The sequence below is a fragment of the Arctopsyche grandis genome, chromosome 7 (genome assembly GCF_051622035.1).
Source record: "Arctopsyche grandis isolate Sample6627 chromosome 7, ASM5162203v2, whole genome shotgun sequence".
Lineage (NCBI taxonomy): Eukaryota > Metazoa > Arthropoda > Insecta > Trichoptera > Hydropsychidae > Arctopsyche > Arctopsyche grandis.
This window is the reverse complement of record NC_135361.1, coordinates 30,923,368-30,949,245: the sequence shown is the minus strand read 5'-3', so window position 1 is coordinate 30,949,245 and position 25,878 is coordinate 30,923,368. Positions and strand designations below refer to the sequence as shown.

General features: G+C 32.1%; 1 protein-coding gene and 2 long non-coding RNA genes across 3 annotated transcripts; 2 read left to right on the top strand and 1 right to left on the bottom strand.

Annotated features, from left to right (window-relative positions):
- The first annotated feature begins 1,372 nt into the window (after positions 1–1,372).
- Positions 1,373–4,865, top strand: LOC143914979 (uncharacterized). Its single transcript, XR_013260869.1, has 6 exons — positions 1,373–1,529; positions 2,727–2,806; positions 2,893–2,965; positions 3,054–3,127; positions 3,241–3,379; positions 3,448–4,865. It is a non-coding gene; the product is annotated as an uncharacterized LOC143914979 (long non-coding RNA).
- Positions 4,866–6,261: 1,396 nt separating this feature from the next.
- LOC143914714 (mitochondrial cardiolipin hydrolase-like) lies at positions 6,262–6,879 on the top strand. Its single transcript, XM_077435014.1, has 2 exons — positions 6,262–6,661; positions 6,725–6,879. Exons 1-2 carry the CDS (start codon positions 6,262–6,264, stop codon positions 6,877–6,879), a joined length of 555 nt encoding a protein of 184 aa, XP_077291140.1.
- A 13,010-nt stretch (positions 6,880–19,889) lies between these two features.
- Positions 19,890–25,506, bottom strand: LOC143914200 (uncharacterized). Its single transcript, XR_013260795.1, has 4 exons — positions 25,399–25,506; positions 25,105–25,188; positions 21,226–21,323; positions 19,890–21,115 (listed from the first exon to the last, which is right to left on the bottom strand). It is a non-coding gene; the product is annotated as an uncharacterized LOC143914200 (long non-coding RNA).
- Between the last annotated feature and the right edge of the window lie 372 nt (positions 25,507–25,878).

The window sequence follows — 25,878 nt, the reverse complement described above, 5'->3', positions numbered from 1 at the left end:
AAAGTTTATATTTTTAAATGTATCTTTAACCTCAAAATTTCATCTATAATAGCAGGCCAAATAAGTATCTGCTTTTTTAACCTATATATGTGAATGTTTGGTCTACTCAATAATGGCGATAGATTCATATTAGGGTGAATTTTGTAACTCAATCTCATAAATGTGTTTTTCCAAAATAAATCGCAATTTTAATTGCTTTTGCATCCATGAAAGTAGTAAAAGTAATTTCGTTAAAATTATAATAATATGTACAATAGTATTCGCTTAGTAATAGAAAATAATTCATTGATATTATTATTATGCTAGTATTGGAGATTAAATATTTTAAATGTTTATACAATCACAAATCAAATGAACCATTGATTATATATTTATTAAGAAATTAATTCATTCTAGAGATCAATAGGTCTGTGATTATGAATACAACTGGCATTATTGTTTTTTATCAGTTATACATATTCCGTTTGTACATTAAAAATCTATGTATTAATTTTGTAAGATTTCGAGGTTACATGTGGATGTATTATTACACTTGTTGTATTTAATGGGTCAGAAATCTGGTCCCAGATGTTACAGCTGTAGAAGGAATTTTGTTGATATGAATGTACATATAATAAATATTTTTAAAAACTAATCGCGTCTTTTTAAGTATTTATTATAATCAATTTTAATTGCCTCAACTTATGTATTAGAACTCATATATGAAAATTTCATGAAAAGAAATGAAAACATCTCCATGGAAACTATTTATTTACTGTTGAAATGATAAGATAAATTTATATATTTATACAAATGAAAATTTTTCATAGAACAACTTGTTTTTGTTTTGAAAATTGCAAGCTTACCATCGGCTATCATATGGACAGATTGCATATGTCATAAACAGCACAAACGATGACCCTGTAGAAAATGTTGATCGACATTTTATACAAGTTTCAAATCCACCACACAATATTTATTTCAATAATAAACCAATAATTCAATCTCAACTTCTCGGTATTAATCACCATTGTATCAAACTCAATTTGGCAATCTTTTCGTTCTCAAACAATAGCTGATGAATGATTTTCAATCTACTCAATTATTTTAAATAATACATAAAGATATCAAATAGAGAGTTATTTATGAATTTTGCAGTTTGGCAACAATTAACAATAAGTAAGTGACAAATTTCATGTGTCTTCATATAATATATTGATATGAAGACGTTTTTAATGCAATATCAAATTGTATTGAGATTCAAATTTATTATATAAGTGTATTTAACAGGATTTTCATAGTGTTAAACAAATACCTAAACCTTTTTTTATCTGAATTGGACTGCAAAATTAAACGTGTTTGACAATCTCTGACAAACGATAGATGTATTTATAGGTATAGCGAAACACACTAGATATTATCAGTCATCTTGTTGCGGAACATACGTACAGTTGCGTATTATATTGAGTGCGACAATTTCTCGTCATTGTTTACATTGTTCTGTTATTGTTTATTTGGTGTAGTTTCACTGAATTGCCAGATAATTTCAGGTATGCATGAGTGGAATTTGATTGAAGCAGTAATGTACAATACTGGTTGAATATTTAGCACAGAATTTTAGTGCTAAGGTAATTGTGGGATGGTCTATTTTTAATAAGTCATATAAATAATTCATACTCCATTTATTTTTGTCGCTTTCCTTTCTCATGAATGCGCACTTCTCTGTAAACAAGTGTATTGAGTGTGTTACTTCATTGGATATGACTAACAAGGCAAATAAACATGTATACTACATCAGATTCAGAACAAACATGTATACATATATATTCAACATCATTGTGAAAAATATGAAAAATATATATGTGAAAAGTGGAAAATAAGAAAAAAAAATTATTTATACTTAACAGTGCCAAAATATCTTTAACAAAGTATGTATTGCTGTTCCAGTGTATTCCAAGATCACAATAGATAACTGTTGTTATAATTATTGTGTTGGGTTTATAAACCTTATTGTTTAACAATGTTGATAGGAAATAAACTTAATTTATTATGCTCAGAAATAAATAAAAAAAACTTTTATGTTAGTGTATTTCAATAAAAGTACATATGTACATATGTGGTGAGTCTACAGATTATACATATATATATTTCTATATTTAAAGTGCCCATTTTACTGTCATAGAAGTCAATATAATGAAAATCGACTCTTCGGAAGTGCTTATCACTGTTATGCAGAAATTAATCACTGTCTATTAAAACACAATAACCATATAAAATAGTGATTAATAAAAAAAGAAACACTGTTGAGCAAAATTTTCAAAGTATTTAGTAAATCGTTGACAATATTTGACATTAAAAAATTTAAATGTTTTATCCCTTTAATGAATTATTATCTACTATGGAATACAAAATGAAAGGCTTTATTTTATTTTTATTTTTTTTTATTTTATTAATTGAAAAATCAACAGACAGGATGTACATAGATTTGTATAAAAAAACAAATAGTAAATAAATAATATATGTAACATCCGAGTCCAATAACAGATTTTTACAAAAATGAAAAATGAAAATATACGCCATTAGTGTTGATTTACATAATAAATAAGCTTTTATCATAGTTGGCAGCTATAAAATATAATCAAACAATAATATTCTTTAAAATATTAATGTTTTTTAATGATGACTTATGCCAAACATATTGGAAAGTGGATGTTTGTTTACTAATGATTTTGTTTAATTGATTTCAGAAAGTAGAAGATGGCTCTTTTCAATAAATTCTGTGGATGTTTTGGACTGCAAACTGGAAGCGTAATCATTGGTTGGCTGGGTTTGTTAAACAACCTATCGAATAGTTAATTTCTTAAATTAATGTATACAATGAACTCTTAATGAATCATTTATTATTACACACAGGTGGTTTCCATACTAGTATTTTTACATTCAGCGTTTACGTTTTCGTATTTTTATTCTAATGTTAACATCTATGGTTTGTCTTTTTCTATTTTTATACGTTAATCAAAATAAGCAATTGGATTGTGTAAATTCAACTAATGATTATTATCAATTTATTCTAGTAATAAGTTGGGAACTGTCCTTTGTCATTCTCACTCTTTTATCACAGGGAGCACTCATATATGCAGCTCTCAAGGTTTGATTTAGTTTTGTATTAAATTTATCATTACAATTTTACAAAATATTGTTATTGTAATATTTTAAGATATTCTTTTCTATTTTTCAAATTTGTGTTCTTTTTTATTTCAGAATACGAAGCGAATGTTGGTTCCATGGCTGCTAACGGTTGGTTTGGGAATTTTATTATTTGCAGCATATTTGGCGGAAAAAGCTATTTCATCATTTCGTTACCCAGATGTGATTGAAAGCATTTTAATGGTGATTGACGGTATGTGTAAAATATCGTAGAATAATGTATAAATAGTTTTCAAGCTATTTATCAAATTGTGATTTCAGGACTTTTCTTGTATTTCTGGCTGTGTGTGGTTAGTTTCTATCAAAAGATCAAAGAAATGAGGTGTCAAAGTTAGAATGTCAAAATAAAGGAGCTGAACTCCAAGAAATTTCTTCGGCACCTATTTCAGATGAAAAACCACCACCGGATTACAGTGAATACGAAAATAAAATTTATTTTGAATAACCATGAATACCAATGCCGACATGACAATAGCAATAACACTATAAGAATTTAATATGTATCACTTAATATAGTGATATTTAAATATGCAATGTCCGTTATGAATATTTTTGATTTACTGGGATGGATGCTGGAAAGTCGACTTCTTAATTAATTTAAATAAAAGAAAAAATCTTCAAAATTATAGTGCCCAATATTGTATATACATACATATGCGCATATATTGGACATCTAAACTTACAAGATATTGTATGAATATGTAAATATTTGTGTGTATAGTGTTTTCAAATATTGTATCTGTACAAAGATTTAGATTTAACTTATTTTATGTAAAAATACTCAATTTGACCTTGGTGGAGAAGGGCCGAAAGAACCCAACAGTTGTTTGTTTTCCTATTCCTGAAATTAAAAGATAGATCAAAACATCAGATCAAATTTATAAAATAATTGCTCGGTCAATATCGTGTATGCAAAAATAAATAAGTGAACTCGAGTAGCCTAAGATTAATGCAATGAAACATCGTAATTATAATTTATATCAAACAAACCAGTGAAGTGTCCGGACTAAAACATTTTCTCAGACTGGTCTTCTTTGATCTGTTGAAGACTCGTGACGCTTTTTTGCTTTCGTGTTGTGAATCTGTGAATCCTGAATCAGTTATGATCCTGAAGAGTTCCTGACATTTAAAGCTTCCAAATATCTTTCAATTGCATTTGATTGAACGACCGATATGAATCACCTAAAACAAATATCCATTATTATTAGAGTTGTTTCAAATCATTTGCCAATAAATATTCATGGGACAAATGCTACAGAAAAGAGATTGCGTAATTTTATTTTAGAAAAAACCTAGTAAAAAAAAAGTTTTTTAAAAACTAGCCTCTTCTATGTTTGGTAAATAATATTGTTACGAATCCCAGAGACTGTGTGACCGTTCGAGGATTATCTCCCCCGTATGCACTTAGCAGCGGTAACATTCCCGTGCAGTTCTCAGAATCGACCCATACCGTGGGACCAAATGTCGTGGGAATACATATCCGAATACGTGACTATACAATAGGTAAACAGATTAGAAGTCCTGAGAGATCTACCCCTTATAAGGCGGTACTTAGTTGTTATCAGGTCATTCTGGACTGAGCACTGCCAGTGCGTGTATCTCCTTAATCATTAATAAATGCTGTGAAACGACTTTGGCCTTTTACTTGGATCCTCCACCCACTCCTACGCAACAATATTAAGAAAAATATAAAAATAATTATAAATAAGACAATATATAAAAAATAATTATAAAATAAAATAAAAAGGCAATTTAAACAATATTTCAATAACAAATGTACGACAATACAATCTATAAATATATAAAATGTGTGGGATTTCACGATTAGGATTTCAATCAAAATTATGACCCCGGCTTAAACTAATGTAATTAAATATATTACTTAGAGGCTTGCGCCGCGTAAGTACGTATGTAATGATATAAAGGCGGCCCAACAAAATTAAAATTAAAATTTTATCGTACATAAAAAGTTTCCTCTGAAAACAAGGTAATGGCTGACCGATAATGATGATGATGATGTTCAATTTTGAGCTATTTGTCCAGGAATCGTCACAAAAAAAGTTGGCAACCCTAGAGGGGAGTAATGTAGCGGCTCTACGACATGGTCGAGTTTCGGTCATCGGCCTGCGAGCTGGGATCAACTCCACCATATTGCTCGCCACTGATCGATTTCTTTCTCATCCGTCATAATAAACAATCGTGTGTACAACACCCCGTCGTTTCATTCCCTTACGCTCCATACCCCGTAAGGGAACGTATTTGTACTTGAATTTTAAAGGGTATACTAGACAAAGCTGTAGGAATCTCGTCACCGCAAATCGAAACTATCGAAATCTATTGCGACGGAGAATACATTTCTCACGCTCAATGACGTCATCTCAAGTCGAAGAACACCTGCATCCATTAAACTAAATCGAGTGGAACGACGCCAAACATTCGAGAAACGTTCACCCTAATCGACAAACCACATTCCTCGCACACATAAACACCACCTGCGACGAGTCACGTGGATCCCCAAAAACAATATAAAAGGAGGTCCACCCCAAACAACTTCAGTCGACCCACAGCAACAAGAGTCGACACACAGCAGCGGACCAGTCGACATCCAGAGACCTGCTGAACATAGCCGAATGCCGAGCCAGCAACACACTGCCATATCCAGAGACATCTGAACATAGCCGGATCCAGAGCAACGACACATTGCAGATCCAGCGGCCATCACGACACCAAGTCAACAGCCAATAGCCGCTTCGAGAAAGCTTCCTCAAATATTCTAATACACTTGTACAATATTTAGGCAAACAATAAAACAACTTAAAACAAGCACAACAGTGTTTCGTTAGGCTGGGATACGGTCAACACTTCCTACCCCGCCTACGAAGCTTTATCGATTTTATCAGACATACACGCCCACTCCTCGCCCCCCAGCCTCACCCTTTGGGCCGTCGCGAGTGGAAGCAAGCTGTGGCAGTCCTGGTGCGGTGACAGTGCCGTGGAATGTGGGTCAAGTGGGGCGGAGGGGTGGTGGGCGCAGCCCTGCTGGCCGGGGTAGGGGTGTGGTGGAAGTGGGCTGAGATGGGGGCGCGGCGAGCCCCCGTCAACGTGCTGGTGGCCTTCAACGACTCGGGCTTCCGGTGCGAGATGAAGGGTATAGTCAGGGATGAGTGCTACAACAAGTACTGCTGCGTCCACAACCTGCAGCGGATCGTCGACTTCCTGGACGAGGCCCGCATCTGCATCGACATCTGCGTCTACATCTTCACGTCCGATCTTCTGGCTCGGGCCGTCAAGAAAGCCCACGACCGAGGGGTGGTCGTCAGGATCATCTCCGACTTCGACATGGCCTTCTACACCAGCTCCCACATTTGCCGCTTCTACGAGCAGGGGATCAAAATTAAAAGCAAAAACTCCAAAAATCTTATGCATCACAAATTTTGCATTATCGATAGTCCGTCACGAATTGGAGAAATATATAGTAACAATCCACACGTGACATTCGTGAAATATTTTTTATATAAAATTAATCTACAACGCAGAGGAGTATTAGTGACTGGATCGTTGAATTGGACTAATCAGGCCACCTGTGGAAATTGGGAAGATGTGTTGATAACGTCCCATTTGCCCATCGTTGAACTGATTCAGTCCGAGTTCAATGAGCTATGGAAGACTTTCAAGGAATTTCAGCCCTATTAGCAAGTTTGTCTTGAAATTTTTGTAAATGCTTCTAAATCTCGTTGCTATTACTATACTACTTAATTTTAATATGCAACGATATCAGTGAAATTTAAAGTGATACCTTAATGTTTTTTTGTAGGGTTTTTAGAAGGTTTTTATTAGTTACATTTAAAAAAAATGCGATATCAGTGAAAGCCAATGTGACACTTTAATGTTTGTTTGTAGGGATTTAATAAAACTCAATTCCTAGAAGTTAATACAAAAATGAAAACGTAAAACGAAAAATGAAAATATACGCCATTAGTGTTGATTTACATAATAAATAAGCTTTTATCATAGTTGGCAGCTATAAAATATAATCAAACAATAATTTTCTTTAAAATATTAATGTTTTTTAATGATGACTTATGCCAAACATATTGGAAAGTGGATGTTTGTTTACTAATGATTTTGTTTAATTGATTTCAGAAAGTTGAAGATGGCTCTTTTCAATAAATTCTGTGGATGTTTTGGACTGCAAACTGGAAGCGTAATCATTGGTTGGCTGGGTTTGGTAAACAACCTATCGAATAGTTAATTTGTTAAATTAATGTATACAATGAACTCTTAATGAATCATTTATTATTACACACAGGTGGTTTCCATACTAGTATTTTTACATTCAGCGTTTAAAGTGATACCTTAATGTTTATTTGTAGGGTTTTTACAAGGTTTTTATTAGTTTCATTTAAAAAAAATGCGATATCAGTGAAAGCCAATGTGACACTTTAATGTTTGTTTGTAGGGATTTAATAAAACTCAATTCCTAGAAGTTAAAATTGTGTGAGAAGTATAAAGAGTGTGATAAAAAATAATTGGACCACTTTAGATACAACCCGCACCATTTTTAATATAGCGACACCTACATATGTACAATCAAATATATACAATTAATAGTGACATCTACGGTTGACATGTACTTATTAATTAGTATTGTACTCGTATGTATGAAAATGCGTATTTACGTAAAAAACCGTTATTTCAGCATCTCATGTTCATTGGAGAAGTCAATTTCGGTGGGTTTAGATAATTCTGTTTCTCAAATCTTAATTTGAAGAATTTGAGGTAAGTTTTTTTCATTTTTAAATTTTAAAATCTATCAAACTCTTTCAAATTATATATCCAAAAATATTTTTTTTAAATAATGAATATTTGAGATTTGAACAGAATATTAAATAATCGCGAAGAAATGGTTTTGTGGCTGATATCTTAGATATGGTCGAAAATTTCAATAGAGTAATTATTTTTGAAAACCCATTTAAAACTTTTTAAGAGAATTGATTTTGCGCTGAATTGTCGTGCGCTGAGTTGTCGTGCGCTGAGATGTCCGTGCGTCTAATAAGTTTGTAAATATATTTTTATTATTTAATAAAGAATTGTAAATATAAAAAACACACACTTTTTATAAAGCACCCATAATTCACAATTCAAAAAAATAACTAATTAACATAGTCACTTCATAATTAGTGGGGGGGAGGGTCTCTAAATTACATTGCGTCTGTGGACTCCGAGGTGCATAATCCGCCACTGGGTGTATGTATATTAATTTTACCGAACCACAAAAAAATATCGGTTCGGTTTCGGTTTTCGTTCCGGCAAAAATAACGGTTATTCCGGTTTTCGGTTTTCAGTTCGGTTCCGGTTTGGTTGGTGGTCCCTGGAATTAATGGACAAACACACAGGAATGTCTGTATGTATATTAAAAATATGTATGTCACTATAAGTTATAGCGAAAAACCGTATAAAGAGAGGTATAGATGGTGTGGGTGTATTTACATTAGCTAATATTTAATAAAGAGAACCGAAAAACTAAAACCGAAAACTGAACTGATATTTATTTTTTTACCGAACTGGAACAAAATATGTAACGGTTCGGGTCCCTGGTAACGAGATATATGAATTTGTAAATCTATGGAAATATTTTAGCACTATTTCAATGGTGAAACAGTAGACTGCTTCGTCTTCGTGTTAGTTTTCCTATTAGTCGATAGATTGGATTTTATTTATTTTTTCTTCCAGTTTTTCGATTTATACATACGTTAGTGGCGATTGATTTTTTTATTATTATTTTTTTTACGAAAATTCTGAATCAAAATGATAGTATAGATGTGAATTCAAATAGATTAATGGATATTTATGAGACATGTAATTGTAAATCTTTATTACGAATTTTATTAAGGTTGCCAATCAGCGTCGCTTCCGCAGAAAAAAGTTTTTCTGCGTTACAACGCTTAAAAACCTGGTTAATAAATCGATTGAGTGAAGGAAGATTATTGAATCTGGCTTTGTTACACATTCATTGGGAAATGGACCTAGATCCTGAACAGCTCTTGAATCGATTCGCTACAATTACAATTAAAATACAATTAAAATAGTTTCATGTGTTTTTAATTCTATCGACAAATGATAACACTGAGCAACAAAAAAAAATACCAGAGCGGAGACTAGCCAATCTTTACTAAGTTTGACTCACTGAATTCGAATATGATATTGATTTTTGTTGGTGGGTGATCGTTTACGAGATATGAGCGTTTAAAAAAATCCGCAATTTTTACAGTTTTTTGGCTTTTGCGGGTTTTAACTCAAAATTTAGGATTGTTACGCTCAAAGTGGGTATTGGAATCAATAGTCAGATCAATAGATCAATATTTTTCCTATTAATTGTTATATTTCATTGTTTTAAAATACTCCTAAATTATTGTCTAGCGAATTTTAAAAGTCAAAAATATATTTTTTTTTACGGATTTTTTTTCCGTGCTATTTTTCATTTATTTGGCAAATTTCTTATTTCACCACGTTTATAAGGATTGGTTTTCTATCTCTATATTTTTTTTTTATCTAAACGTACTAACTCAAGCGGTAATTGCAATTTAAATGCTTTCGTTGTGTATATGGTTGTAACGCGTAATATTTGGGTGCAAGCGAGATGGCATGTAATCCACCTCACAGAGTACAGCGATCGGACTAAAGCAATGAAATATAACAATTAATAGGAAAAATATCTGACTATTGATTCCAATACTCACTTAGAGCGTAACAATCCTAAATTTTGAGTTAAAGACCGCAAAAGCCAAAAAACTGTAAAAATTTGCAAAATGCAATTGAACGTTTTTGAAATATGAAAACATGCAATTGAACTTTTTTTTGTTATACATTTGAAATCCCGGTGCTAGCACCGGGATCCCGGGATCGGAAATTCCCAGCACCGCAATCCCGGTGCTGAAGAAACCTTCCGGGATTGGAAGCACTAATCAGTACATACGTACATACATATATGCTAGTGGTAGCGAAATGAAAAATTGCTAAAAATCTGAAATTGAAGCAATCAGTACAAATATCTGTCAAACGACTAGTGGATGCATCTTGCATCTTATAGAAATTTTGACAGAGGTTGTTTGAAGAACGATACTTACAAAAAGAAGTGTCACTTTACATATATAGACAAGGACGGATCCCTGGGGGGTGGGGGATGGGTAAAGGGGGTAATTACCCCCCCATAGCAGAATTTTTGAATTCGCACTTCTCTTTTATCTAACCAAATGACCATCTGGAACGGCAACATGAATAGAAGTTAGGGAAAGCTATCAGTGTACAAAAAAAAAAAAACAAACAGGTACACTGACTGTATTTAGCTAGGAAAGTGTTGATTTATGTTTATAATAAGAAGCGATATTAGGATATTTTAGAATTTGTTGATGTTCATGAGCTGACATCGGCAGCGACGATACTAGACGACTAAAAAAATGGTTTCCTATTCTCAATTACTATTCTCAACCATTTTTTTTGCTCTCTTACAATGGAGAGGACTAATTTTATTTTAAGACGGCATCTTGGCCGCCGAAGTCTGTTCATAAGTCAATATTTATAAATCGGGAAAATGGGTAGGAACCAAAAGTGAGCGGGGAAATTAATTAAAAAAAAAAAACTTTTTTGAAATGAAGTCTCCATTCTTCATTTATTTTTACCATTTGAACAAAATTTTTCAAAAAAATCCATAAATGTATTATACGCTCGAAATTTAATCAATAATTGAAATGTTAAAACAGATAAAAAAAAATTGTGATAATGAGTTTTCTACAATTTAAAAAAATGTTTCAACCTATAGCTAATACATATTGTAGATATTCAAGTTCTATCAATTAAATGGTTACAATATTGTGAATTCAGGCCCAAAAGACTTTTATAAAAAGACTATATATGTATTCCTACATATTTTAGATTACGTTATTTTGGATTTAGTTCACCGGTTCTCAAATAAATTAATTAATATAATATATTTAAACGTTTTAATACCAAGTAACTTATCAAGCTATAGATAAAAAAATGAGCAATATGGCAAAGTATGAAAACGATCGGATAAGAGATATAAAAAATTACCACTTACAGGAAAACCATGTGAACTGTATAAGAGGTTAGTAAAAAATATTAAAAATTAAAAATCAATGATATATGCAATCATTTCTCCAATGTTTTTGATATATGTATTATATATGTAGATAAAGTAAATTTAATTTATCGATTGAATGGGGAAATTATGATATTGAAACAGTTCATTCACACAAGAAGTTTCTCGTGTTTAAAGAGATTGAAGACTTACATATAATACGATAGAAATATAATAGGCCAAGATAGATTGTTAGGTTTATTGTTTTTAAATATTTATAGGGATTTCGATGTAAATATTGATGATGTTATAAATTCGTTTGTAAATAATGGAAATAGGAAGTAAGCTTCCATAATAAAGTAAATTAATTTTATTTTTTATTGTTATTTATAATATATACATATAAATATTATAAATGTGTTCTTTTTACTTACCTCCTTTATTTATATGTGCAATTTGTGTAAGAGTCTCGTTTCTTTAAAATGGAAATAAGTTTCCTACCAAAAAACATATTATTCTATGGTTGTATTTTTTTTTTTGATTACCATCCCCTCCATGAAAGATTACTGGATTCGTCCCTATATGTAGATTGACACCACTTCATGACCAAACATTACAAACCTTCATACCTTTTCAGTTGTCTCACCAGAATTCAGCTTACTTCTCAGTACAGAGATTATTGGAATTTTAACGGATGCTGTTCTCCTCTATGGCACCCATTCAGTTAGTAATCTTCTGCTAATGGATATTTTAACGTCAATTTATTTCTATTAATACCAAGTGACATGTAAAATTTAGTGAAGTTCAATCAACCGAAAGTGGTAGTTTACTCGTGTTTTTAGTAGTTTACCCATTTTATGTGTATGCTCTTCACGAAAAAAATTCCAATTTCATTATTGTATCAATTTCAAGTTAGGTTAGGTTAGGCAAGAAAAGTCGATCTTACTTTTTTCGTTTAAGTCGGTGATGGAGTTGGAGTCGGAGTCGAAGCATAAGGTAAAGTCAGAGTCGGAGTAGGTAAATATTGAAACGACTCCACAGTCCTGTAAATATGGCAAAATGATACACTTTCTGCTGTTAAAAGTTTTATTTAAAATATGAATGTGATTGACATTGAAAAAAAAAACATTTTCAACATTTTAAATGAAAAAAATCAAAATTCAAAAAAATTTAATCACATATTTTCTTAATTACAGCATTATTATCATTTGTAGATAATTTTAGTTTATAATGTACAAAAATCAATCCAAAGCTTCGAAAAATTAAACAAATTCACTCGTTTTAAACAATTTATTATACAAAAATACACATAAACATATTTATTATATAAAACAATTTTGTACAATTTCTTATTAAGGATTTACGTTATGTCCTAGAAGTTTTTCAAAAGTTCAAATATTTCAATTTTTATAATCCCAAACTCATGTTAATGTAATATTTTTAGTTATTTTTGAGGTTTTATTGAATAATGTTTATTTTCGAATTTGTATATATTTACAACACATACATTCACATTAGGTATGAATTTCATATGCGAAATTACTAAATATACATATGCAAATGATTCCAATACTTTTTTTATATGGCCCTCTATACATTTCAAAATTCCAAATCGGCCCATTTTCCAACAATGTTGGGAATATTCATATAATTTCGAAAAATACTTCATAAGGTTTAATGTATTGAAGAGTATTCAAAGGTAAGTGGAGTCAGGTCGAGGTACAAGAAAACACGCAGGCAGGTTCCAGTTCTTTATTGCTGCTCGTCCGGTGGAGGTCAGGATCCGAATGCCACCGATCGAGAGCGTACCGTTCTTATATCATAGAGCGCTCAGCGCATACACGTTTATGACACGTCAACAAGTACAGTCATTGGTCAAGGAGTCGGGTGTAGCCATTGGCCACAACGCCCGACTCCACCATTGGTCGGCGTCACCATGACGTCACCGGTCCACGGGGCGTCTCCCTATGCAACGCTACAGTATAATATGTAAGGTTTAGGTGGTAATAAAAAAACAAATGAATATTCAAATAAAATTAATAAAATAAAACTAGTCAAATAAATTTAATACAATGTTTACTATTAGATTAGCCATGTTTAGGCGGTTTATATTACAAATACCGAGCGAAGCCGGGTAAATCCAAAACTAGTATAATATTTATATAAACAATAAGTGTGCTTAAGAAGTTGGGTAGCGTTTTTTGCTCCCCTGTAAAGCATGTACATAATTTGTTTTGAGTAAAAACATGTAAATTATTTATTTATTTATTTTAAACAGACCATTGTGGCATAACAGGAATTCCTAAAGCGCCACAATGGTCAAAAAATATAACACAAAAAAGAAAAAAAACAAAATAACAATTAAACATAAACATAAATACATCCATACATAAACATAAAAAATAGCATTTAATAATAACAGATAAAGTAAAAATATCAAATAAAATATAGCATAAGGAATGCCTTGCACCTACAGCCAGTTTCAATAAATATGTAAGAAACAACTACAAATACAAAACATCCCTGTATGTATATAAAATTAATATTTAAAATAAATGCGAGGCTCGACCCCAACACCCCCCCAGGTTGCCCCTCGAATACATCCAAATACAAACAAATAAAATGTATAAATATATAAATTGCTTAAATATGTAAATGAATTACAAAATTCAATGAATCTTAATAAAAATAAATGATTAATGACTATGTATTCAAGTTAATATATCATAGTTTAAATACTTTATCACTAAGCAATGAATCTTACTGAAAAGAAACCACAATGAATGTGGATAAGACTCATATAAATTATCATTATCCAAAAACTCGTAATCACTAATGCCTTCTGTTAAGCATCGAATGATTTTTGCATTTTGACGAATATTGGCAAGATCAAGAGGAGATTTTCCACGGTTATTTTTGGCGCTAGTATCACTTCCATTGGAGATAAGCAACTTTACAAAATAACTTGAAGCATATTGAACTGCCAAGTGTAGTGGGGTTTCACCATATTTGTTCGACAAATTGGGATTAGCCCCTTTCTCCAGTAAGGATTCTACAGTTTCTTTATAACTTTTATATTTATTAAATTGAAATAAAGTAAAATCTGCCCCTTTTTCCTCGAAAAATTTCAAAAAATATGTTTTAGCAATCACTTTGTTCTTACTTATAAAATCTTTTTGAAATGTGTCAAGGTCGTTGAAACTGGTTGTAATTTTAATTATCACTTGTATCATCTGTTCATATTTCTTCATGATTAAAAGAAGTGGTGTACATCCTTCATTATCGGTCAAGTTCACGTCGATTCCCTCTTGAATGAGAAATTGTATGGCACTTTCATTTCGGCCTTCCGCAGCATAATGCAAAGGAGATCTTCCAAGCTTATCGTTTGCATCGATGTTTAGTCCTTTCTGAATCAGAATTTTTAGAGAATCGTCTTTACATCCATAAGCCGCGTAATGAAGCAGTGTTTTTCCAGAAAAGTCAAATAAATTTATAACTTCATGTTTTAATAAATCATTAATATAATGAGATTTGCCATAATAAGCTGCGAGAAAAATTGGGGTTTTTCGATCACTTGGGAACATATTGAAGATTAATTGAAAAACTTTCTGATTTATATTTAATCCTGCATAATGAAGTAGAATTCTTCCTTTTTTATTAATGATATCGATATTTGGATCTTTTTCCAAAATCATTTTACACAAATTCTCATTTTCACACATCGTTGCATAATGTAGCGGAGTTTTTCCTTCGTTATCAGCAATGTCAATATTTGGCTCTCTCATCAAAATAAATTCACACGATTTCTCATATTCATATATCACTGCACAATGAAGGGGAGTTTTTCCTTGTTTATCGATAATGTCAATATTTGGGCTCTTTTCCAAAACCATTTCACACAAATTCTCATTTCGACACTGTGCTGCATAATGTAGCGGAGTTTTTCCTTCGTTATCAGCAATGTCAATATTTGGCTCTCTCATCAAAATCAATTCACACATTTTCATATATTCATTTATCACTGCACAATGAAGGGGAGTTCTTCCTTGTTTATCGATAATGTCAATATTTGGGCTCTTTTTCAAAATCATTTTACACAAATTCTCATTTCCACACTGTGCTGCATAATGTAGCGCAGTTTTTCCTTCGTTATCAGCAATGTCAATATTTGGCTCTCTCATCAAAATCAATTCACACATTTTCATATATTCATATATCACTGCACAATGAAGGGGAGTTCTTCCTTGTTTATCGATAATGTCAATATTTGGGCTCTTTTCCAAAACCATTTCACACAAATTCTTATTTCGACACTGTGCTGCATAATGTAGCGGAGTTTTTCCTTCGTTATCAGCAATGTCAATATTTGGCTCCTTCATCAAAACCATACAACACAAACTTTCATTCTCATTTATAACTGCATGGTGTAGAATAGTTTTATTATTGTGATCGAGAAAATCAATATTTTGGACATTTTTAAAAATCATTTCATTTTTATTGATCATTGCATAATGTAGCGGAGTTTTTCCTTCGTTATCAGCAATGTCAATATTTGGCTCTCTCATCAAAATAAATTCACACGCTTTATAATTTCTATACATCATTGCACAATGAAGGGGAGTTCTTCCTTGTTTATCGATAATATCTATATTTGCTCCCTTTGCCAAAATCATTTTACACAAATCCTCATTTTTATTGATCACTGCATAATGAAGTGCAGTTTTACCTTCGTTGTCGGCAAAGTTTGTACTCTTTGTCTCTAATATTTCATTCATTATAGTCAGAGAATTTCCTTTATTAACATAATGAAGTACAATTATTCTATAACATTTGGCAATTCTGTCATATGTACCATTTTTCAAAAAACACTTAATGATATTTAAGTTTCCTTTTTCTAAAGCATATTGAATCGGATGCGACTTGGTATCTTCGCAATCCATATGAATGTTGGAGTTTATCAGAATTTCCAACACCTCAACTTCGACCCTTTTAATAACGAAGTGAAAAATTGTTTCATTATCAAAACCAAATTGTAATCCTAAATACTGAGGATTGTTTTCTGTCGCGTTTTTTATTAGAATTTCACACATTTTTAGGTTTTTCTGAATAATAGCTTCTCTTAGATTAGCTTGAAATAGGAATTCATCATTATCATTTGACTTTAATATGCTGACAATTTTAGGATGCCCCTTTAAAATGGCGACATCTAATGGTTTTTCATGTTTCCAGTTTTTTTGATTTGCAAGTGTTTTGTCTTTATCGTGCAAATATTTAACTACTTCATCGTGACCGTTTTCTACTGCAATACGAAATGATTTTACTTTATGATAATAATGGGCTGTTTTCTCAAAAAGAAACTTCACCACATTTTCGTTGCCATATTGAGCTGCTCTATTAAGAAGTGTATCGCCGATGAGGTTTTCGGAATTTAAATCGATATCTTTCAATATTTTCGCAATGGTTTCTATTGTTGTAGAATCATTGCGATACGCCACCAATAAATGCAATGGGCTGTTTTTGTTCTTACCATATTTCGATTTTGAATAATAGTCTTTAAGTATTTGAGGATGATCACACGAGTACTCCCATACATAAGCTGCATGTTCCTCAAATTGCGTATTATTTAACAAATCTAAAGCCATTCTCAATACCGTTTCTTCTTCATTATTCGTCTTTAAATTTACTCTGGTCACTTTTTGAACGAGACGATGCACATTAATTCTGTCTTTAATCAAATCAATCATTGAATATTCTTCCACCAATTCTATAGCTTCTTTTACGTCATCAATATCTTCTTCCATTCTGGAAAACAACTCGTCAATTTGAATATCATCTGGTGAGAGGTAGGCAATTATATAAAAGATTTTCAGAGCAAGATGGCCTAAATCAGGATCCGCTTTTATTCTATCCAAAGATATCTGCCACGCTGTCATTAATGTTTTACCATAAACATCATCCTTTTCACTATGGCCCAGTTTTAGTATTGATTCTTGTTTTACTTTAAATAAAATTAAATAATCTGCGATAGTGATTTTTTTCGTTTTTGTCAATTTTCCTTTATTTCCCTGTGTTATGTAACCAACACTTTGTTTGAGGGCTAGCGGAAGTCTACCCAATTCCTGAATTAATTTCTTTATATCTTCTTCATTTTCTTGATTTAAATATTTACTGACGTATTCAAAAGCATCTTCTACAGAAAACACCTTCAATGAAATTACTTGAAAGTTCCCGTTATCTCCCATATCCCATTCTCTGCTTCTGGAAGTTATCAATGTATAAATATTTCTATTCCTTGGGCCTCCTTTATAGATGAAATCTTTCACATCTTTATAATCTTCAACATTATCCAATATAACTAATGATTTTCCTTTAATGCCATTAAAATATCTGTAGATCTCCTCAACAATTTCTTTAATATCTCGATCTCGTATTTCAGTTTCATTTACATCAGTTTTATTTATTGATTTGTCGGATTGTTTTTTGTTTACCTTTATTTCTGTAGGAATTTGCAACTCCTTAGCTAAGAATTTGAAAGTTTTAATGATATTTTCTTTTTTTTCAGATTTAATCATAATAATATTAAAATAAAACTCAGGTTGAGCCTCTGCATATTTCATTGCCAGTTCGGTCTTCCCAATACCACCGAGTCCTGTTATAGCAGCTGATTGAGAAATTATTGTTGTCTTTTGATTTTTTGTTAAAGCTGTGTGTAATTTTTCAAGTTCTTCTGTTCTTCCAGTGAACGATTTGACAGGAGCGAATACCCCAAATGACATTGGGTCTTTATCAACGCTATAATCCGATTTCGAGGCATCTAATTTTTCGTCTATTTTTATTAATTTGCTTTTAATCGATGCGGTATCTTCTATTATCATAGAATATTTATATGAAATTTGTATTAAATCAACGTTAATATTCGATCCCAAGGCATCTAACTTTCCGTCAATTTTTTTTAAATCTTCCCCAAGAAAATTTCTCGTTTTATCGCCATCTTCACTTATATATTCTTTCAACTCGCTTTGAATCGATACGATATGATTGCTTATATCTTCTATTATCTGTTTTTTGTCTTCACTATTTAAGATATCAGTATTGCTTTGAATATCTCTCTTCAATTCTTCGAGTATTTCTAACGATGCTTTTCGAAAAAAACCTTCATCATTATCATTAATTTTACGAAGTATTAATACTTCGTGTTCTTCATATATTTTGTCTTCAGTATATTTGAATGGAGATTCAGGTGGATCAAGAGTTTCCAAATACTCCTTTCCTAAAATTTCACCAAAAGTTGGCGATAGAAATATTTTGTGCAATCCACCGAATTTCGATAGTAAAATTTGAATTCGTTGCCATTTTCTATCTTAATTATTCCAGCTTTCTCATACAATTCGTATGTTTTCCATGATTGGGCTTTGGACGTATCGCTTTTAAAATTTATGTCGAAATTTGTTTCCATGCCAATTATTGCAACAGCACTAGATGTAATGTTGTTCGTTTTCTTGGAAAATTCGTAATGAGATTTCATTAATAATTTGGATTTACCATTAATAACATTGAGTGCTATCAAAATCATTTTCGGCAATTCTTCAGACGAATTTCCTTCTTTTCCATCCATTTGATTTCTTTCTTCTGGTTCATTTTTTTTAATTTTCTCTTCGTTTTTTTTCATAAAATTTAGAAATCTCTGAGCTGCATCCTTTCCGAGTCTCATCATAGCTGTACGATGTCCATGTTTTGTGGTGACACCCATGAATTGGTGTTCGAAACTTTTGAACACCTCGATACCAATCTTCACGAACAAAGCCCTGCCGTCCTGTTTGAATTCTTGAAAACTATAAGCAAGATCAGCATACGAATAGCTATTGCCCTTATTGTATTTTTCAAACGGAATACTCAGAGGATCCTTCAATAGTTTCACTACTCCACCAACAAGGGAGAAATAGTTTACACCTATTCCTATAGTTTCCGCAAGCTCGTTTATGTCAGTAACCTTTTTGCTAAATTGATTCAATATTTTCCGTTAGTGTTACCCCCTCTCAGTGTACCTCGCTTAGGCGAGTTTTTCTACGGTGCGTTCACAATAGGCGACTTATCGAGGGTGCGAACCTCGCTTAGGCCACCTTTCCGGTCACCCTTCTGTAACATCGCAAAGCTCTTCCTATATTCTCCAAAGATTGTTTACACTATTTTCAGCTTCAATATATCGCTGGAAGATTCTAACTGATCACGTGCAATTATATTCCTTAAAATAATTATCTGACAAGCGAAAATAGCGTCAAAGCAGTTCGTTATCAAATTGCTGACGTTCACGATACTTTTATTACTTTATCTGAAACTTAAAGAATGGATTTAGGTGTAGCTCATGAAGCAACCACATTAGCGGAACAATTAAAAGATTTCAGATTTCTTGTTTTATTAGTTGTTTGGTACGATGTTCTTTTCAAAATAAACGTTCTATCTGAAGCTGATGGAAAAAATGTTGTTTATTTTTTTGAGTGATTATAGAAAAACTGTTTTAAAAAAAAACTATAATCACAGCTAAAGATTTAGCAGCGTAATTACAAATGGAGCCGGTATTTAAACAATTAATAATCATTTTTTTTTTGTAATAATCATTTGTCCCAAGAGACAGTTAGAGACTGAGTTTTTTAATCCTCTCTTAGATACAACATTAGTGTCACTGAAAGAAAGATTGAGCAGAACGAATATCCGAAGACGTGGGGGTTTTTGTATTTTGTAAACAATCTACCGGAAAGAGATGAACTTCATAAATATTGTGTCGATCTTCAAATTAAGCTTACCGCGAATTCAAAATCTGATATTATTAGTAATGAACATATTAGTTTAAAAGCCTATAGTTCAAATAAAATTCAAGGTAAAATTAATCCACTCATTTAAATTTCACAAAACGACATAATTTACAAGAATTATATCCGAACATTTGGGTTGATATGCGAATAATGCCAACATTATCTATAACTGTAGTGGTGAACGAAGTTTTTCGAAACTTCAATTAATTAAAACTTATCCCCGGTCTACAATATCACAATATAGACTTTCCAGTTTGGGAACTCTATCTATTGAAAACAGCATCGCTGACAATCTTGATTTAAGACCATTCGGCATGATAACAAGAGAACACTATTTTTTTCGACCCTTTAAACATGTGTGCTCTTCACGAAACAAATCAAGTATATTTGTATTTTGTATAAGAGTCATTTTTGTATAAGAGTTGTATATTGTATTTGTATAAGAATCATTTTTATCAATAATTTTAGATATTTTGTGTTTTATTGGGCCAAAACTTTCCACGTCCGCATATGTCCGAGCTGGCATATTTTTTTATACATATATTAATTATACATTAAAGTATACAACCTATACACAATTATTTTTAATAAATCGAAGCTAAAAGGTAAAAATGAAATAATTAAATAAAACTTCCGGTTTACGAATTCTGACCTAAACCTAATTAGCTCTAAGTTAGCACATAAAAAATACAAATATAAATTTTCAGCTTGATACGATCAGGGGTGTGGACAAAATCGAGGCGGCAATATTTTTGACCTTTCTAAGAGGAAAAAATCCCACTTCCGGTTTATTAAATTTAGTGTTTTTTTTTATTTTCATCACATTAATACAATAATTATTCTTGAATTTTTTTCGTGAAGAACACACATGTTTAAGGGATCGAAAAAAATAATTGAAGAAAAATCGAACAAGAGCAAACTGCCACTTACGGTTGAGGAGTTCTTACCAAATTTTATACATAGCTTGGTATTACGCTTGATTTTTAGATATAAAATTTCAGTTCAATAAACGAAAAGGTTTCTGAAAAAAACATAAAAAAAACCTCAATTCTCTAGAGTAAAAGTACTACTTCCGGTTCAGATAAAAATATTAAAAAAATATAAAGTTATAAAAATTATTATTTCTATTACCTGTAAAAAAATTTCAGTCCGATTCAGTTAGCGGTTTGGGAGACAATTGAATTCAAAAACTTATGTATGTTATAAGGGGAGGTACCATTTCCAGTCAACTTAAAAATTTGAAAACAATTTAAGTCGTTTGGATAAGAATTTCAGTAACCGATACTAAATTTCATTTCGATAGGACTAACGGTGTTCAATAAATCCCCAAAATACAAAGACACACAGACACACACACACATTTTTTTCTAGATCATGAAAACGTGATCGGTGTTCGAATCAGTCAAAATCTCGAGTTCGAATTTTCGCATGATCACAAAACTTCATCTATTGTTACTACGTACATAGATAAAGTATAAATATATTTGTCACTTTAAGACAGATTATTATAATTCACCAAAATGGTTGACTTTTATTTATGCATGTACATAAATCGAGAAAAAAAACTTGTTGGTCCTGAATTCTGTTTGAATCAGATAAAGTTGTGTGGAATAGCACAGCTTGTTTCGCAAAAAAAAATAAAAGAAGCGAAAGAGAAGGAGAAGGAAAAATGAAATGAAATAAAGACAATGGAAAAAATACATGATCATTTCAACATACACAAACAAATAGAGATTGTTAGTGGTGTCATTAATAAAAACAGCAACAACACAATCTATTTGATAAAAAAAGATGGAAAATTTGCAAGCAATACGGCTAAAAATGTAACATTTGGAAGGAATATATAGATGAAAATTTTCAAACACAACGTACTGAACCAGAAATAAGGGAAGGATTTCAAGTCTGAGTATATTACAATCTGAGGTTGAAAATGCAATTAAAAAGGCCAAAAATAAAAAAAAAACTCCAGGAAAGGATTCTATTCCTGTAGAATTATTAAAATTATTGGATGAAGAAGGCATTCGAATACTGACGAAACTATTCAATCAAATATATTTTTTTTGATTTTTAAATGCTTTTTATTATTACGAAATTATATTCAAAATACATGTTATATCTATTTTAATAGCTACTGATGTACTGATAACTTTCTATTTTACAATTTAATTTAATTTGGTTAGTAATCGTAGTATTATATTATTCTAATGTTAATGTACAGCATAATAGGAAAAAGAGCTCAAAAACCTATTTACAATTCTTATAAATGCTCATAATACATCTAATACATAATTTTAATTAAAGACTCTCTAAAGTCGATGAAAAAATCAAATATATGAAACTGGTAAAATCCATCAATAATGGTTGCAGTCGACATTTATTCTCTTACCAAAAAAAAATAGGCCAACCGGCTGCAATGACTATAGATTGATAAGTTTAATGAGCCACACCCTTAAAATCATCCAAGAGATAATAAGGCGTAAGTGCGAAAGTATGATAAGTGATTCACAATTTGGATTCAGAGGAGGATTGGGAACAAGGGAAGCGTTGTTCAGCATGATTGTACTCCTACAAAAGTATAGGGAATTCAAAAAAAGGATAAACGTCTGTTTCATCCACTTCGAAAAGGCATTTGATTGAGTGGAACATGACAAATAAATCCATGCACTAAACCAAACTGGGATAGATGCACAGGATATCACTTTTTTGAAGAACCTACATGTATATTGGAACCAATTTGCTGTCGTGAAGGTTGAAGACTTGGAAACCGAAAAAGTAGAAATTCGTAGAGGGGTACGGCAGGGATGTGTATTGTGCTCATGCTCTTCAATCTGTATTCGGAAATGGTGTTCAACCAGGCAGTCGATAGTCGAATAGGAGTAAGAATAGGCGGCGAAATTATAAATAATATCCGTTTCGCTGATGATAGGGCAATATTGACTGAGAGTGCTGTTACATTCGTGGGTGATGTGTATTTTGTTGTTATTAATATTTCCGCTGCCACCAAGCGTTTTTGCGGAACGCTACTCCGTAAATAAAACTCACTTTATTTTATAAGATGATTATCTTCTTTAATAGTAGTAAGTATACACGAGATTAGTTAGTATTACACGTTACTAGTTAGTAGTTTACTAGTTAAGTCGTCTAATCGCGAGTCACTAGTTAGACGGTTCAATTGTTAGTCAGTGATTAGTAAGAGACGGCTCGATCGCAAGTTATAAGTAAGAGTGTTTGATCGCAAGTGATAAGTAAGAGACGGCTCGATCGCAAGTGTTAAGTAAGAGAGTTTGATCGCAAGTGATCTTCCATATGTTTAACATAAGTATATATTTAATAAACGTAACAATTTGGACCAATCATAGTTCGTGATAAAATAGGGGGGAACTCGAGTTAAGTAAAACAATATCTTAAGACTTTAATACTTTGACCCTTGAGTGTATCGAGAAATGGTTTTCACACAATTAGTTACGCAGCTTTAAAAGGGTTTTTGAGGGAATACGATTCGAGTCGAGTCGTGTGAAAAATGCTGGTAAACTAATTAAAGACAATATTTTTAGTGTTTGCATATGTATCCCTTGAGGGTAGATTTCACGCAATTCGTTGTGCGGATTAAGAGTCGTGGGAATAATGCAGAAAAGCGATAAAGTTAATTGAAAAACGATATTTTTAGTGTTAACATATGTGTCTTGAATGTATCGAGAAATGGTTGAGTAGAAGCACGCAATTTGTTGTGCAGGCTTAAGAAGGGCTTTGATATTTTTGGGGGAAACATGATTCGTCTCGCAGATTGATTTTAAGGTCGTGGGAATAGAATACAGCTAACATAAAACAAATAAAGACTTATGTAGATATAACAGTGCCGAAGACCTACAATCGTTATTGATCGCAATCGATCATTCATGTCAAAAATGGGGTCTGTCTATTAATATCAACAAGATAAAATCAATGGTAATATGTAAAGAAAAGACGGATCCATTAAACCTGAGTGTGCGCGGAAAAAGATTGAACAGGTCGAACAATACAAATACCTAGGAGCAATGATCAATACGGACGTCAGTTCCGAAATGGAGATAAGAAGAAGGATCGAAATAGCAAGAAATGGAAAATGTTTTATGTTGTCGAAGGTTGTCTATGAAATTGCGTTTAAGAGTCCTGCACTCGTATGTTTGGTCGGTGTTGCTGTACGGATGCGAAACGTTGACGCTGTTGGTGGCATCCATGAACAGGATAGAGTCCTTTGAAATGTGGTGTTACCGGAGGATGCTAAAGATCTCGTGGAAGGAGCATGTAAGAAACGAAACAGTCCTCCAGCTTCTTCATAAAAAGAGAGAGCTTCTTGACACGGTGAAGTGCCGTAAGATGGAATACTTTGGCCACATTATTCGCGGCCCCAAATATCGCCTTCTACAAACAATCATAGAAGGGAAAATAGAAGGCAAACGGTGGCTTGGGAGAAAGAAGCTCTCTTGGCTCCGGAACTGATCAGGTCATGGATGGGACTCGTTCTCGAAAAGTTATTTTGGCTTGTCCATGATAGGGAAGAATTCGCACGGGCCATAAACGATGTTTGCCCATGGTAGTCGCCTACGTCCGAATACGGATTCGGCATTAGAAGAAGAAGAATTAATAATTATGTACCTTATATAGAATTTAGAATTTTTAATCTGTATATCACACTCGTCGCATTCGAGTAATCTGTTAAGATGAGCGTGCATGATTGATTAAATAAAATAAATGAATAAATTTGAAAACAGAGAGAGAGAATAAAAGAATTATTAAAAAAGAGGACATATTCTCTTGAAAAAAGACCTGTTGAAAACCCTGACACATACACGTACACTCGACCCAAGCATGCCAATACATATACAATAAACAAATACATAATAATAAATATAATATATATAATAAATAAATACACAATGCAATATATAATACAATCTTCTGGGTTTGAAAACTAAATCCTGCATATACATACATAATATATTTAACATATATGGATTGATATGTGCATACCTGGATGCCAAATACAATTTCCAAATTCAATTTCCTCTATGACGATCTTAGATTCCGCAAGATTCTTTTAATTAAATGTTGAACCTGAAACAGAAATCAAAATATAATTCTATAGGATTTTTCAAAATCTAATAAATCAAATTTAAGCTGATTTTTTCCAAAGTTTATTGATAAATATGTATACAAATATATCAAAAATCGAAATATATAAAAAAATTTCATTTTACTAGATTTGATAGAAAATCATTCATATAAATGTGTATTGAAACCATATCCAAGAAATTCCATACATACTTTGGACGAGCTATTCAGTGTCGACTGGATGTTTTAAAAGAAAGTTCCGCAAAAGACGTTGTATGTACTGTTAGTCGTCGCCTGCATTACTAAGATTATATGCGCAGTGGCGGACTGGCCATACAAGCGAACATGCCCGATGGCATGTGGGCCCCACTATCTGTTAGAAAATATGGGCCCTCAGTAAAATTAAATAACTTTTTATTAAATTAACTCATCATCAACCAGTGATTTAAATTAAGTTCATACTTTAAAAATAACATTTGATTATACTTCGACGATATAGTAAGATTTAAATACACAATTTTAAACAGTTTCCATCCACACATCCATGTATATAGAAATATAGGATAGGGGCCCCCTCCCCAAAATCCCGATTTTCGATTAACATTAATTGAAAATATTATGCATTTTTTTCAGGGACGTAATTTGGGGGGGGGGGGGGGCATAGGAGGGCACTCAACCCCCTAAGTTAAGGAA